The sequence below is a fragment of the Hippichthys cyanospilos genome, chromosome 9 (genome assembly GCF_059441005.1).
Source record: "Hippichthys cyanospilos isolate Australia breed blue-spotted pipefish chromosome 9, RoL_Hcya_1.0, whole genome shotgun sequence".
Classification (NCBI taxonomy): Eukaryota; Metazoa; Chordata; class Actinopteri; order Syngnathiformes; family Syngnathidae; genus Hippichthys; species Hippichthys cyanospilos.
This window is the reverse complement of record NC_142377.1, coordinates 12,247,209-12,261,854: the sequence shown is the minus strand read 5'-3', so window position 1 is coordinate 12,261,854 and position 14,646 is coordinate 12,247,209. Positions and strand designations below refer to the sequence as shown.

General features: G+C 39.7%; 1 protein-coding gene across 2 annotated transcripts; it reads right to left on the bottom strand.

The window, feature by feature from the left end:
• Positions 1 to 1,907: 1,907 nt before the first annotated feature.
• On the bottom strand, positions 1,908 to 8,916 carry gata2b (GATA binding protein 2b). 2 transcript variants are annotated; one of them, XM_088423397.1, is made up of 6 exons: positions 8,757 to 8,916; positions 8,281 to 8,684; positions 7,523 to 8,104; positions 6,370 to 6,515; positions 4,235 to 4,360; positions 1,908 to 2,765 (listed from the first exon to the last, which is right to left on the bottom strand). In XM_088423397.1, the coding sequence occupies exons 2-6, from the start codon at positions 8,501 to 8,503 to the stop codon at positions 2,487 to 2,489; spliced, it is 1,356 nt and encodes a 451-aa protein (XP_088279523.1). In that variant the 5' UTR covers positions 8,504 to 8,684; positions 8,757 to 8,916; the 3' UTR covers positions 1,908 to 2,486. The 2 variants fall into 2 exon arrangements, with proteins under 2 accessions (XP_088279523.1, XP_088279524.1); XM_088423398.1 differs by having other exon boundaries at positions 7,544 to 8,104.
• Positions 8,917 to 14,646: the final 5,730 nt, after the last annotated feature.

Below are 14,646 nucleotides of genomic sequence, written 5' to 3'. Positions count from 1 at the left end.
AGTGGACATGAGGCGCATTGTCCAAAATTTACAAACAGTGATGCAAAACTGCTTGTTTTGAGCCTTGCTAGTACTTCACACTGGGTCTTGAGAAAAATGAACAGGCGAGATGTTTTCAGATGGGTTCTTTGCTTTATTTGCAGATTATTATCATCATACAATTTATGCACTCATTGAACACAATGAAAATGAACTACAAATGAATACAACAACAATTCCAAGCTCAGGACAAAACACCATGAGGCAGACAACAGTCTTTTTATAACCACAAAGAAAATAATCTCGCACCGCTTGCTGAGGGAGTTAATCTAAAAGTCGAGACTTCAACTGCGTGTCTTTCCGGAGTTTTGGTCTGTCCTGGACGTTCTCTTGTGATTCAGAACTAACTGTATGCGTGCCCGTTCTGTCCTGAAACTCTTCTTTCCAAAGTTTCCGAATGGATCCCCTTTAGTCTCTCGGCGCAGTTTTATGTGGCACTACCTTAAAAGAGCATGTCATTTAGAAGCTTTGTTGCATGAAAAAAATTCCTTCCTTCTTTCATCTGTTATCATTTCATCACGAATTTTGCGCTAACTCACTCCTCTCAACTCACTTCTGGCTTTGTCTTGGAGTTCAATAATTGAGTTAGCTAGAAAAACAAATGGAATGAACAGGGAGGATGTGTGTACAAAGTTGTAAGTTGGAAATGCGTGGTTCGCTTATGAACTGATTTACAATGGCCACCCAGTCCCAAAGTTTCTCTTTCCATTCTTTCTAAATCTTTATGGGAAGTGGCTTCATGTTTTGCTTTGTCATGTTCTCGGGGAGGACGTGACATTTTAAAAGTGTCGATGAATAATTCCAAGAGCAATGCGGGAGGGCCCAGAAGAAAGACGGAATAAGTGCTTCCAAGGTCAAGGGTCAGGAAAATCTTGAGAGGGGACCGTGCGCTGCACTCGGGTTGACCCGTGTCATCATCCAAGTATCCCAATAAGACTTGCGTGTTATAACATTTGTCTTATTTCTTTCTCCTTGTATCGTTTTTGTTTTTTTTCCGACCGCATTATGGTGTATGAGAGAGCTTTTTCTGATTCATATTCTGATGTTTCTACCATTGACAAAATTTACACGTTTTTTATTCTGTTATAGTAAATGATCGATTCACATATTGAAATTCGTAAAACAAAATGATTAGCAGATAAATTATATAGCATATATAGTCCTAGCAATCAGACGGCATAATGCTAGCATAAAGGTTTGCTAATATTGTTGTTAGCTTAAAGCTGGGATCATAAAATTAACTAAGTAGGAATATTGATATTTTACCCCACCATTATACTATGGATTTATTCAGTCAGTAATAATTGTATTTATATTTATTATTTACTTATTTATTTTGGTTGTGGTGGTGGTTGGAGGGGGTCCTTTTTATGCATATTATCTGGATTATATTTACATTGTGTGCTTGGGGGGGTGGCATGACTCAGTGGTAAAGTGTTTGTCTCCCAACCATTGTGGCCATATTGAAGTGTCCTTGAGCAAGACACTGAACCCTCAGTTACTCCTGATGCTGCGTTATTAGTAGAGAAATGACTAGTTAGTGTAGTTACTCTGAATACCAAAGGTAGAAAAGCGCTATGTAGAGTAAGTGAAAGTCTATTTACCATTTGTACAGTAAAACAACTTTATTGAGTATTTTCCATTTTTTTAAAGACAGTTAACAGTTCCTTCTTGCTTACTCTTATTATATTTGTTGAAACCTATAGTTTTCCTTATGTTTTTTTAAACAACCGGTGTTACAGTTTGGGTTGATATAGTCCTCTTATCGCTGATACAGAAAACATTATTTTTCAAAATATCAAAATTTTCACCCTGAAAAACCGGGATCAAACTATGAAGTCTTAGGTGTAGTAGAAGAAGCAGAAATGTTTGAAGTTGATATCTTTATTTCATATGAGTATAAATGATGACCAAGTCAGAAGAAAGCGCTTTAGCTAAAAATATAGTCAAAACTGGGACAACAGTATTCATAATGTAATCAAGGAACAAAGCAGTGAAAATAAATTATCTGAATAGCAATAATTATAATAACAATAATTACAATTAACAGTGTCAAATTATAAATCATAATGCTTTTTTGTTTGCTTGCTTTTTTTGTAATTTTCTTTGATGGCAAAAAAAAAAAAAAAAAAAAAAACAATTCCAGCATATTTTTATTTAATGTAATGAAGGAAATTAGTTCATCGCCTTCTTCTGTACAATATTCACAGTTACTATAAACACCAACTGAACAACAATGCGGTCATGTCAATCTGTTGACGTTAGGAGCAGTGACATAGTCGTATTATTGTGTGTGTCAGAATTGGGTCGACAGGAAGTACGTCTGTCTGCCTCCATTAAAAGTTAGGTACCTATAGATTGGCCTCATTTTCCCCACCATCCCGTTTGCATAATCAATCAGAAGACCCTCAAAAGTCTCGACATAGTGTCGTCCGCCGTGTCTCGCCTCAGCCCATGGCCGTCACCATGTTGGAGTGGTGCGGGTGGCCAAAGGATGGGTGTATGGGGGTGGGAGTGGGCAGCATGTGTCCGGCGTGGCTGAACGGCGGCAAGTGGCCCATGGACATGTGTCCTGCCAGGGAGCTGAAGGTAGAGTTCTTGTCATGAAGACTTTTGGTAAACTCCTCGTAACTCTCGCTGCCCCGTTTGACCTTTTTGGACTTGCTGGACATTTTCCTGTTTCGTGTTTGTATTCCCTCTTTTTTCATGGTCAGGGGTCGGTTCACCTGTGTAGGCAAAATGAGGGTTTGTTAGATGTGTTGTATTACAGTTCTGAGGTTAAATATAAATAGTTGCATGCATTTGAGGAATATGAATTTCCAGCTAACAGCCAATCACAGTTTGCATGTTTTTTATGTTTGGTCATGTGACATTCACAAGCTCAGCCCTGATTGGTTGTTACTGACCCCTAAGCAACTGTGATGTCATTTTTCCAAGCGGTACAGTGAGATGGATAAAAACAGGTGGATTTTGCACAAACACAGTTTTAATTAGAATATTGTGTTTGGACGGAGTGTTACTCCCTAGAACGTGTTATTGTGAAAAAAGGATAGTTAACTTTGCCTTTAAATAATACAAAACTAAGTAGAGCTCCAATAAACATGGCAGGATTTCATTTTTTTAAATGGATGGCATCAAAAGAGTTTAATACTGGCCTTCCTTTTCCCATTGGGGGCAAAAAGGCTTAAAAACAATCAATTTCACATGCGAATACTAAATAGTTCACAGTGGGGCTCATTTGCAGTCTGTTGCCAACCAAAAGAGCAGCAATTATATATATATATACATATATATGTATATATATATATATATATATATATATATATATATATATATGTATATATATATATATATATATATATATATATATATATATATATATATATGTATATATATATATATATATGTTATTCTGCAGAAGATAGTGTATTTGTCACAGCCAAGCCAATCATTGAGCCTCAAAATCTGTAATGATCCAATGACGTCGTGCAACATGACCTTTCACAACATAAACACTTTGGGGTATCAAGCGTGCCACCAACAAGCCGTATCAACATAATATAAATACATTTTTTAGCTAAAACTGGCTAAAAAGCCAAGCGTGGAGAGTCTCTGTGATAAAAATGCAACAAAAATTGTGTGGCGCTTCCAAGCCATTCACATGGTGTCAATCTCGTCATTGTTGCCTCTACGTAGGCTATTTCATCCGTAATTTATATTTCTGTTTGCAGGATTAAACTACCTCACTCACTAACAGATGTCATTCTCCTCCTTTTGTATTATTATAATGTAGCTACAGTGCCCAAGGAAAATCTGATTCTTAATCAAAAATAATAAAGAATCGTTATCTTTTAAGAAACATCACTTGGCTCATCCCTTGATAATATGCGCCCTGAGTAGCTGTTGAGAATTTAGACGTCGCCCGTCTTAATGCTATTCATACAGAACCCGGCCTTGCGGTTTCACTCAATAGCCGTCGCACCATTGTGACTCTCCAGGGAATAACCATGGAAACAATCAAGCACAAAAGGACAGAGCAGCCTCAAGTCCAAGCAGTGTGTGCGCGGGTCAAACAACTCTCACTCTCCCCTCGCCGGCTCAACAATCAGTGAAACCTGCCCCGCTCACTTGCCGACTACTGGACCCTGTCGGCTTTGTGCGGGCCCAACCTGCCGATCAGCACTGGGAGACTTACATTATGCAGCTTGTAATAGAGGCCGCAGGCGTTGCACACTGGATCTCCATTAGCGTTGCGCCGCCACAGCGTTGTGGTGGTCGTCTGACAGTTGGCGCAACAGGTGCCCGCTCGTCTGGCTGCCGACTGCAAAGAGACGTTGGTTAGACCTCGTGCACGCAAAGATCTTTCGATATACACGTCATAACATTTTTGCAAGGATTTCAATGCAATGTTACTTCCATTTAGTCTCCCTCTCTCATCCCTTATTTGTGTTTTTGTTTTCGGTATTAAACGACATCACTGATGTCAATTAAAGATGAAGATAGCGCAAACATATCCATCCAAATTAGGATCCTTTTTACCTTCGTGTTCATGGTAATTTTGTTCAAGATATTATTCTTATTCCAGCAGCGCTGGACATTTTCACAACATGGATGCTGCTCTAATACTTTTACATAGCCTAATTACTGTGTGTGCCAATGGGTTTTTCATAAATGATCAAAAGCACCTTATTATAAATTCACTTAAGACTCGCGGCCATTCACACCCATCGACATTATAAATATGCACCTTCATTTCTGTGCACCGTGCATAAGGGAAGTCAACGTTTTGAAAAACGGTACAACAACTCTCATTGTGTTGTGCAACCCTCCTAATGGTCTCCATTAGTTTGAAACGGTGCTTTTTGCGCCGCGGATAACACGAGGAGTGCTTGACCACTCGAAAAATGAGGTCTGAGTCTATTTAGGAGGCGGAGGGAGGAAACAGACGCTAGGCCCGCCGCTTTATCTGGACCGGTCAGATATCCGGATAGGAAACAACTGAAAGGCTGCTGCCACCGAACACAAGAGTCTCTGCTGAACCATACGGAAACTGGGCCTGATATATGACTATATACACTATTATTGATAAAACGTGTTGAAGCCATATATTTTGCATCAATCCCATGGCTGTTTTTTTCTAAACAAAGATTTAACAATATGTGGAATACATGTGCACAGTCACACAGTCTTGCTGAATGCAGGAAAATAAACTAGTGGGTGTCACATTTAATTCTCATAGGTTAACCGTTCTCACACACTTAACTAAAAATGTCTTTTTCATGCCACAGATTTCCAAGTAGACGAGACAAAACAGAACTAATATTTTTAGGGGGGGTAAAACACTCATTTAAGGTGAACCAACTTTAATATATTAAATATTGCCATTTATGGCAACAATGATAGTGAGCACAATAAATTGCTGGTGGTTTTACAGAGATGATATGGAATGATATTGAATTGGCCAGTTTCAATTTTTGTTGCCTTCAAATTTTGAGTTCACCCAACTTTTTAAATTTTTTTTACAGTAGCTTGCTGATTTTTGTAGACGCATGCTGCTTTTTCCATCAGCATTCACAACCAAGCACCACCTAAAAAAAATACTTTTTACTGCCATTTGTGACCATCATTAAATACGGTACACAGCCTAGTAGACCTAAGTGTTTATCAGCGCTACACTTGAGTGACGGAAATGTAAAATGCACTTAAAAATGAAATGTTATTGCACAGGTTAAATTGCACAAAAAACGTTGAAAGAACGTTGCAGTCAGAAGTTAAATACAATTGAACTGTTCTGGATTGCCGCAAATAATCAATCCACCGTACCGATATGTGCCTTCTAAAGATTTCATTCCACGTTTTCAAGTAACATCAGTGGTAGTCTTGTCACACTTTGAGAATCGCTGGTCTCTAACGTGCTTGGCTTTATTATTGAAAAGTTTTCTTCCAAACCGCAGCCCTAGTAAAATCCCTGAACCGTGCCTTGTTGTTTTTGACATTTAACAAGCAAAAGTTGTGACCTCATCCAAACCCCCGTCGTGAGTCTTCTCAGCAAGATTAGATCATGATGTCATAATAAAAGCGCCTCTTCTGCTTGCTCTTTTGGAGGGGCGTTATCAGCGACAGTATCAGAAGTAGCAGTAATAATGATAGCAGCAACAAGCACAGAGGTCCCGCTCGGCTGACATCTTGAGCTAGAGGAGCAAGAGGTGAACTCCGGACACAATTCCTGGAAACTCTTTGGGAAAATATAACTTTCCTGGAATTGTCTTTTCCCTCCCCCTCTCAAACGTATTTACTACTCCCACAACACAAACACAGCAGGGGACTCACCAATCTACGTTTGGGCTTGATGAGTGGTCGGTTCTGGCCGTTCATCTTGTGGTACAGCCCGCAGGCATTGCACAGGTAGTGTCCGGTGCTGTCCCGTCTCCACAAAGGCGTGGATGTGGCGCCGCAGTTCACACACTCTCGACCCTCTGAAGGAAACACACACACGTTCGTTTGAGATTAAACTTGATAAAAATACATGTGCTGCAAAGGGGATTTTTGTTTAACCTTTTCCCTAACATGATGCTAAAACTCAAACCGCCTTCCCTCACACAACAAAGATTATTTGTGCTGAAAAATTGTTAAGTCACTATTGTTTAAAAATATTTCTAAATGATATTTACAAATGATTGAAGAAATCACATGGAGTAATCACGCATCACTACAAATGAACTGAACCAAAGGTTAAACACTCTCAATTAAGCAAGAACTATATATGATGGTAATAATAAACATAGACCCATTTAAAGTTAAATATTATAGGTTTTAGGACAGTGTGTGTAGCAGATCTTGGATGCAGTTGAGCTGAAGCCAGCTCAGAAGTAATTACAGAGTCACGGTTAACAAAAGAGGATTATTGTCACTGTGTTCAGCTATGAGAGCAGCCTCGTGCTTGATAACAATGTCTTTTCTTTGTCTTTTTTTCAGGAAAGACTTATTGTTATTTTCTAATTTAGAAAATGAAATATTAATTTTACTGACAAAGACTGGCAGCATTTAAAATTAGGAGTCACTAAAATGAATGGATGAGTCTTTGTTTGACTGCAGCAAATTGATTTTGTGATAAATAATAGGGCTAAAATAACACAACAATCCAGTTTGGCTTTTGGCAATAATTGTGCTCATCAACAAATGCGTGTTTTATTAAGCTTTGTTTTTTATTTTTTAACCATATCATTTAATAAGATTTACTGTTTTAATATGGTCTCAATATTTTTTACAAAACATGCTGTAAAATGCCAAACAATTATGCTGTAGGCATTTTTTTAAGATTTCCTCTCAATTGAACTGATGGCAATTGAAAGTTGTTAATAATATTAACTGTAACGCCACATTTTCCACCTCGGTGTGAAAATTTTCGCAAAGTTGTCAATTCTTTATTTATATCGATGTTTTTTTCATGCAAATTAGAGCTCGCTTTTTATAAGAAACTCACCGGTGCAGGAACGAGTCTTGCCTTTGCTCTTGGTGCTGAAGCCGGTCGAAGCTCCGAGGAGGCTGCCGGGGTGAAACAGACTGCCGCCGTACTCGTGAGCCGCAGGCAGCGAGTACGCGGGATACGTCGGGATGTGGTGGTGGGCGGAGGCGCTCTGAGCACCAACGGGAGCCAGGCTGCTTATCATCGGGCTCGAACCCTCCATCTTCATCCCCTCCGAAAACGAAACGTGGTATTTAATACATTCCTTCTCGTCCATTCTCGGCGAGGCGGTCCCCGGGTCCGGCGACACGTCCTTGGGTGGCGTCGGGGGGAAAGTGTACAGGTGCGGGCTGGAGTGCGACGGCGGCGTCAGCGAGCTGGCGGAGGCCGCGTTGGACGTGCTGCTGCACGGGTAAACCGCCGACAGGCCTCCGGGGGACGCCGAGCCCGGGTGGTGCAGACTGGGCTTGCTGAAGGGGCTGACGGTCCACGCGTTGTGGTGATGGTGCGCCGAGAGGGCCGCTTTGCTGCCGTCCAGCCAGGAGATCCCCGGGCTGTGGAGCAGATGCGGCCGGCACACCTGTGTCCCCGTCAGGCGAGCTGCATGTGAGGGGGTGAAAAGCGGAGGTGACAACAGGCCCGCTGAGATGAATTGTGCTGACGAGTCACGTCCAAAATTGTGGAGTTGTTACACCATCCACCTCGAAACTATTGATATGCGTGCCAACGAGAAATGATTTTTGCATTTTTCTGGTTTCGTATGAAATGCTGCTTACCGTGCGCCTGGCTGTACACTCTGGCTCTAGCAGGGTTGTGGTAGTACGGGTTTCCCTGAGAGTCCAGGTGGTTGAAGAAGACATCCACCTCGTCCGGGGGCAGCAGCTGGGTCGAAGGCTCCATGTAGTTGTGGCCCAGGCTTGGATGGTGCGAGTCTGGGTGCTGGCCGTTCAGCACGGCGTGGGGGTGCATCCAGCGGGGCTGATCAGCCGCCACATCCATCTTTTTAGCTGACCTTAGCTTCTTTTTTTATTTTTGTTTTCAAATGGATAACCAGATATATCCAAGAAGAAAAAAAATGTCCTTTTGCTCCCTTCTCCAAGAGATTTTCACAATGCCATTTGCAGTGAAGTATTTGTTTTCTGAATCAATTCAACTCCTCTCTTGCACATTAGGTTCAATCCTGCAATAAGCAAATGAGAATTTTAACATTAAAAATAACTGCATGGCTGTATTTGACCAAGAGTATACTCACATCAGCAAACTTTGTACTTGTATCCTGGGCGTACCTTCAGCTTCTGTCTTTTTACTTATGCGGTTCTGCTGCTTTCGTCCGAGTGTTTGTCAAGAGAAGACTGCGGTCCGTCCACTGGGACTTGAAGCAACACGTAAATGCGCCTGCCTGCCTGACAGCCCGCAGCCACCATTGTCAAGCTGTGGGCGGGGTCACCAGGCAGGGATTTCTCTCGGCCAATGCGAGGACACGGTAGAAGTTAGGAGGCGGGGCTTCCGGAGAGAACACACTTGAAGGTATTCGAGATTACTGTATCTCCAATTGTATGATGAATTTTAAGAAACTACTAGCAGGCATCTATTAGCCTTTCATGGGATTGTGTGTGTGTGTGTGTGTGTGTGTGTGTGTGTGTGTGTGTGCGCGCGCGCTGTGGTCACTTTTTTCCCCAAATTTAAATTCGGCACAGGCCCCCCAAATCAGGAATATTATTACTAATTACATTTTGAATGTTTCAAATTCGGACGTGCGTACATTCGTGTTTGAGTGTGTTGGTCCTTCACCTTCATCGTGCATGATTGACAGACAATAATTGGAGAAGGAGAACGTGCAGCCCTGGAAGTCCTCACTGCCGCCTGCTTGACGCCGTCTGCTGACGTCATTGCATCAGAGGGAAGGGGGAAAACTGATTCAGGACATTTTTTTTTTTTTAAGTTAACTGCAAGAAGGCACGCAGAGATGCAGGAAAGAAGAAAGGCATAAAGGGGGTTGCCCAGTAGATGAACTCCAGGAAGCTGTATTTACGCTGACATTTTTTTTATTATACCTCACATCCCCTTTTTTTAATTTAATGTCTCGGAAACTCAGTGGGCAAACTCAATTTGACAACATCGATTTGATCAGATTAGATGAGATTAGGCTAGTCACCGTTGAAACACGCCCATCAAATGAACTCTTTCACTTGATTAGTTCGCTTGCAATGTGAAAGTGATTATGTTCCACTCGCTAATCAGCTATTGTGGTTGTGATTGGACACAATACGATGTCACATTTTAGTTTGTGTTATTTTTTTCTTTTTTCTTAACTATTCGTAATTTTCTTCATTTGCAGGCTCCAAATATTTTTTTAAACAAAATAATAATTACCGCCCAACCAAATGGGATTTAAAAAAAAAGAGACAGAAAATATAGTAAAGTTTTCAATATTGTTAACTCCATGTGCAAGTTGCATACTCAAAAATATTCATCCCCCATTGTAATTCAGATTTTTTTTTTCAAATTTACACTAATTCGGTTCCACTATATGGCCAGCACTGCTTCCACTGTTGACCATCTTATTTCTCTTTGTTTTTGTTTTCAATAAGTAAGCACATATAGTACCAGTCAAAAGTATGGAAATGTCCTCAAATTCGCGCCTTTTCATGGGGACTTTTTAATGAATTTTATCATAGAAAATATCAATGACCAAAAAGTCCCACGACAAATGAAAAGTAATGAAATCCACGCTTTTAACGCATGAAAATACACACCTGACTGAATCGACAATCATAAGGGACTATAACATATGCAAAATGTCATTTTGAGAAACAATACTTACACTCTAAAAACAATAATGGAACCGAAAGAGAAAAGGGTGTGAATAAAATTTTGAACTCTAGTAAAGATTTAGCTGCATTAGTCTTAGTTTTAATATTACTGTAATATTGTTTTTTGTAGGCGTTTCCAAACTTTTCACACGTTGGCTACCGTGCTTCATCATGTAAGCGTAACAACAGGTGCCATTTCTCACGATAATATTCAATCTTCAACTGTTAGAAGTGAAACAATTTTTTTTAAAGCTCACGAATCGACTTAATAGCTACGCATCTGCAGAAATAAGAATATAAATAAATTACACACAATCCTAATTGGTTTACAGTTAAACGGTTGGCATATTATTTTTCATTCTTTTATCATCTCCAATAGGGAGATTATTTACTATTTACTGATAGTGAAAAAGCCAAATAGGCTGACGTAAACGGAGGAAAGGGAGCAGAGTGGCTTGCGGTATATATCGTATTAGAGCTCATCAGCATGATAATGTGAGCAGACACATGCTTCTCGTGTGAGCCCTTTTGATCCGGCCTGATGATAAAACCTTATCGGCGACAAACATCCACTTCCATTTTAGGATTTGACATTAATTCAATCCCCTACTCTCCTTTTTTTTCTTGCTCTTTTTTTCCTCTCACGATCCAAGGAGAAAGAGGTCTCAACACCGACAATCTTATTATGCAAAAAAAAACGGAAGTGGCTTTGGCCTATATTTAATAAAAACAAGCAACGTCAGTTGTGTTATTATTTTTGTGTTATGATTAAAAAGTAATGTTGCTATTAGCATTATTATTAATGATGTTGTGCGCCTGCATGTGCATCTTAAAGTGGAAAGCCAAATAAGAAATGGCATGGCGTGAGGATCCTTAAGGTCTCTCTGATTCTAACCCATCCCGGGGTAATTTTTCATCGGTTGCAGGCTAATCTTTGTTCTTTGTGAAGATAATAAATAGCCTAATCGTTATCAGCGTGCTGCTGGAGGTGTCGCGGAGAAAGGGGGGGTTGATCGGCCCGGGAAATAGGCTCCCAAGTGGCGCAGAATAAATGGTATTTCTTATCTCTCGCTCCCAGATTATCGCCGCCTTTTCAAATTGGCACAACAAATACATCTAATGCAGGCAATGCATCATTTGCTGGTCCAGATCTGCGAGGATGATTGATAGATAGACACACAGATAGATGCAGGGAGGGAGACGCGTGTCAGCTTTTTATTTGCACGTTTAACGCTCTGCGTGTGCAAACTCTTTTTTATTGTGTGCTGTGGGCTTCTTTCCCCCTCTTTTTTTTTATTTTTAGGTTATCTGTGGCAGCCATCTGAGGTTCCGCTTCTTTGTTGTGCATGGCATCAAGAATATTATTTCTTTCATGTCGGATTTGACTGGATAAGGGTTAAATACACACAGCCGCTTCGACGCTGCTCGGGAAAATGTATTTGAATATTAGTGAGTTGAAATCTGCGCAGATAGAAAAAAAATCAACTGCGTTAATATCAAACCTAAACAGTTCTGTTGCAAACGGGTGTTACAGTATAATACTGCTGATTGCGCAATCCTTGTCAGAGCTTTTTTTTTTTAAATTCTAAATCATGAGGAAATTTCTTTGATTTGTTTTAAACATACACGGCCCATCCCAATAGAAATCGTCATGAACTGACTTAAAGATTTGCGCTATTCAGTGAGGCGGAAAAAATGTTGGCGGAGGGGGTTGGGGGCACCATCGAAATATTTCCCAAGCCATAAATACAGGCTGGATGCTTTAATAAGTTGGCAACAGTAGCAGCCCAGGGTGCTGCTACTGCTGCTGGTCTCCAGGGTAACGCAGATAACGGTGCACTCATTTTCCATATCTTACACTCTTATTATATTCAAGGATTAGTTCCCCTTCCCTCAAAGGTCAAACGTAAAGTCAAGCCAGTCAGGAGTGTTTCTCCTCCTCCTCCCTTCCAGTGACAGAGCGTTCCACGTTGTTTCTCCTTTTTTCATATTTAAACGTTGCAAGATGACCTTTGCTGACACGTATTTACACGAAAAACCCATAAACAATAACGTCTCTTTGGGGGTGTTCTCCCTGCGACCCCGACGGGCCTTTTTATAGTCGGTTTTCCTTAAATGTACGTAAGCATAGGTACAAATTGATGAATGCCTAATTGCACGCTTTCTTGCTTGAGGTGTCGCTTTCAGAGGTCGTTATTGTCTTAACCTTTCGAAATTGTGTCTATTTCGACGTTTTTGAAATGTAACTACATCAATAGAATGAGTCCAACAATTTGCAAAGTAAGTTATTCTGTTGACGAAAACGTTTGTTTAGCCAAAAAAATTCGTCCGTTTAAAATATGAAGGCCCTACATAATGAAATTGGAGGCTATTTAATGGGCTTTAGAATAGTCTAGTGAGCAGCGTCACCTAGTGGATAGAGGTGTAAAACATGCACGAACAAATCAGTACAGATACTTTAACGACGTTTAAATTAGCCTCCTTTTGTTCACATTACTTACTTTACGAAAGCGGTTTGCCAATAATTATTTGTGATCAAAAAATAGATGAAATACCAGGGCCCCAAAATTACAGGTAAAATTTAAATACAATATTGTTTTACCACCAGAAAAGAAAAAAAAAACATTGTAAGCCACATGGTTTACGTTTTCCCACGGGAGATGTACATCGGCGTTGTGTCTGTTTATTTTTTTTATTGCACAGAGAAGTATTTAAAGTAGACTAATTGAGTTAAAACTTTTTACTGAATCATAATTTATTTGATCGCATAACACTGACGGTTTTAAAGAAACGGCCTTAAATGTTCTCCGTCACGGCGTGATGGCTTAAAAATGATCTCTAATGACTAATTAGAGGTCAAAAGGTTTAATACTTCCCTTCCTGCCGAGAGACTAGCAGGAACTGAACGTTTACAACACCTTGTCACTAACAAGCTGTCAGTCAATGCTGTCAGGGGAGATGAAGAATTCAAAACAGCTCTCTCCCTGCCACCCTCAACCTCAAAGTCTATTCAGCAATTTCAGACTTTGCACCTTTATTTTGTCTAATTAATTTCCTCTGGGGATACTGTGTGTGCGTGAGTATGCGTGTGTTTTTGTGCCAGGGTATGTTTTGTGATCCTGTCTGCATCTCAGTAAAGCACCAGGGAAGGTTGTTTTACTGTTTGTTCAACTACCTTAAAGAGCATTTCTTTAGCCAAAAAGCAAAAAATATGCCTCACTTTTTGCAAACTACTACGTTTTTGCAATATTTTGGGGGAAAATTGATCATTTTATCAAATAGGGGAAAACATTTTTTTTTTGCGATTCAAGCTTTGCAAAATTAACAAAACCAAGATCAGTGATTCTGCTGTGACAGTAACAGTATATTTTTTATTTTCAAATTAAGAGCAAAGTAGTTGGAACATGAAGCACCTTGTTGCTAAATTGTGACCCCTTTGCCAAACATTGTACATCTTTTGTTGAGTTTTATAACGATGCACAAAGTCATTTCCCAGCAAATGAGACAGAGGGAAAACAGAAACTTAATTTGGATACGCCATCTATCATTTGGAGTCGTTCAAATAAAACACGCCTAGCATTACCACTACGAATGTATTCCCAACATTTAATACATCTTTTCTTCATCCAAAAATGCTTTTTGCTGGTTTTGGGGCACCTGTCTGAAAAAGAATTTCACAGCGATAAAGCACCAAAAAAAAAGTCCAGAACCATTGATTGACAACTGACAATCTATAACAATAGAAAGACTAGCACATTGTTTTGTATTGATGTTATTATATCAAATTAAAAAATCACCATCAAAAGTTAATTATGGAATGAAGCATTTTCTTCTTGTAATCTTTTCTATCCTGTAATAAATAACCACAATTTCACATATTGCAGTTTTAATGGCTTAATTTTCTACAATCTTACATCTATTTCAAAGTTACAATTTCTTAGTTTAGGAAAAAATGCAGTTGGAATTTTGAATTTTAAGTTAGATTTTAATAGCAAACAAATACATTGGGTTGTTATTTAAATCAGTATGTTTCCGAACAAAACTATGTTTGTATCATTATGTATACCCTCATAAATGTTTTAGGCAGTGGTAAGTACATTTGAACATTTTTCACTGTCACACACCTGATGTGAAATTGAACTCGTCACCAATGGATAAAAATCACATCATGCCTGTGCACTGAAACCTTGAATTGTCACTCAGTAAAAAATTACAGCGAGAATTCCATCTCAAAAAATTCTATTCCACATTTCCAGCACAAACTTAAACAGCCCTACCACCAAAAAAATCCTCTCTAAAATCTGTCCATCTGTCTTTGTGTGTATGTTT

Coding starts and splice junctions, on each gene's coding strand:
- gata2b (XM_088423397.1), bottom strand. CDS start 8,503: ATGGATGTGGCGGCTGATCAGCCCCGCTGGATGCACCCCCACGCCGTG. Junction 8,105..8,280: donor AGTGTACAGCCAGGCGCACG/GTAAGCAGCATT, acceptor CCTCACATGCAG/CTCGCCTGACGGGGACACAG. Junction 6,516..7,522: donor CAAGACTCGTTCCTGCACCG/GTGAGTTTCTTA, acceptor TGTTTCCTTCAG/AGGGTCGAGAGTGTGTGAAC.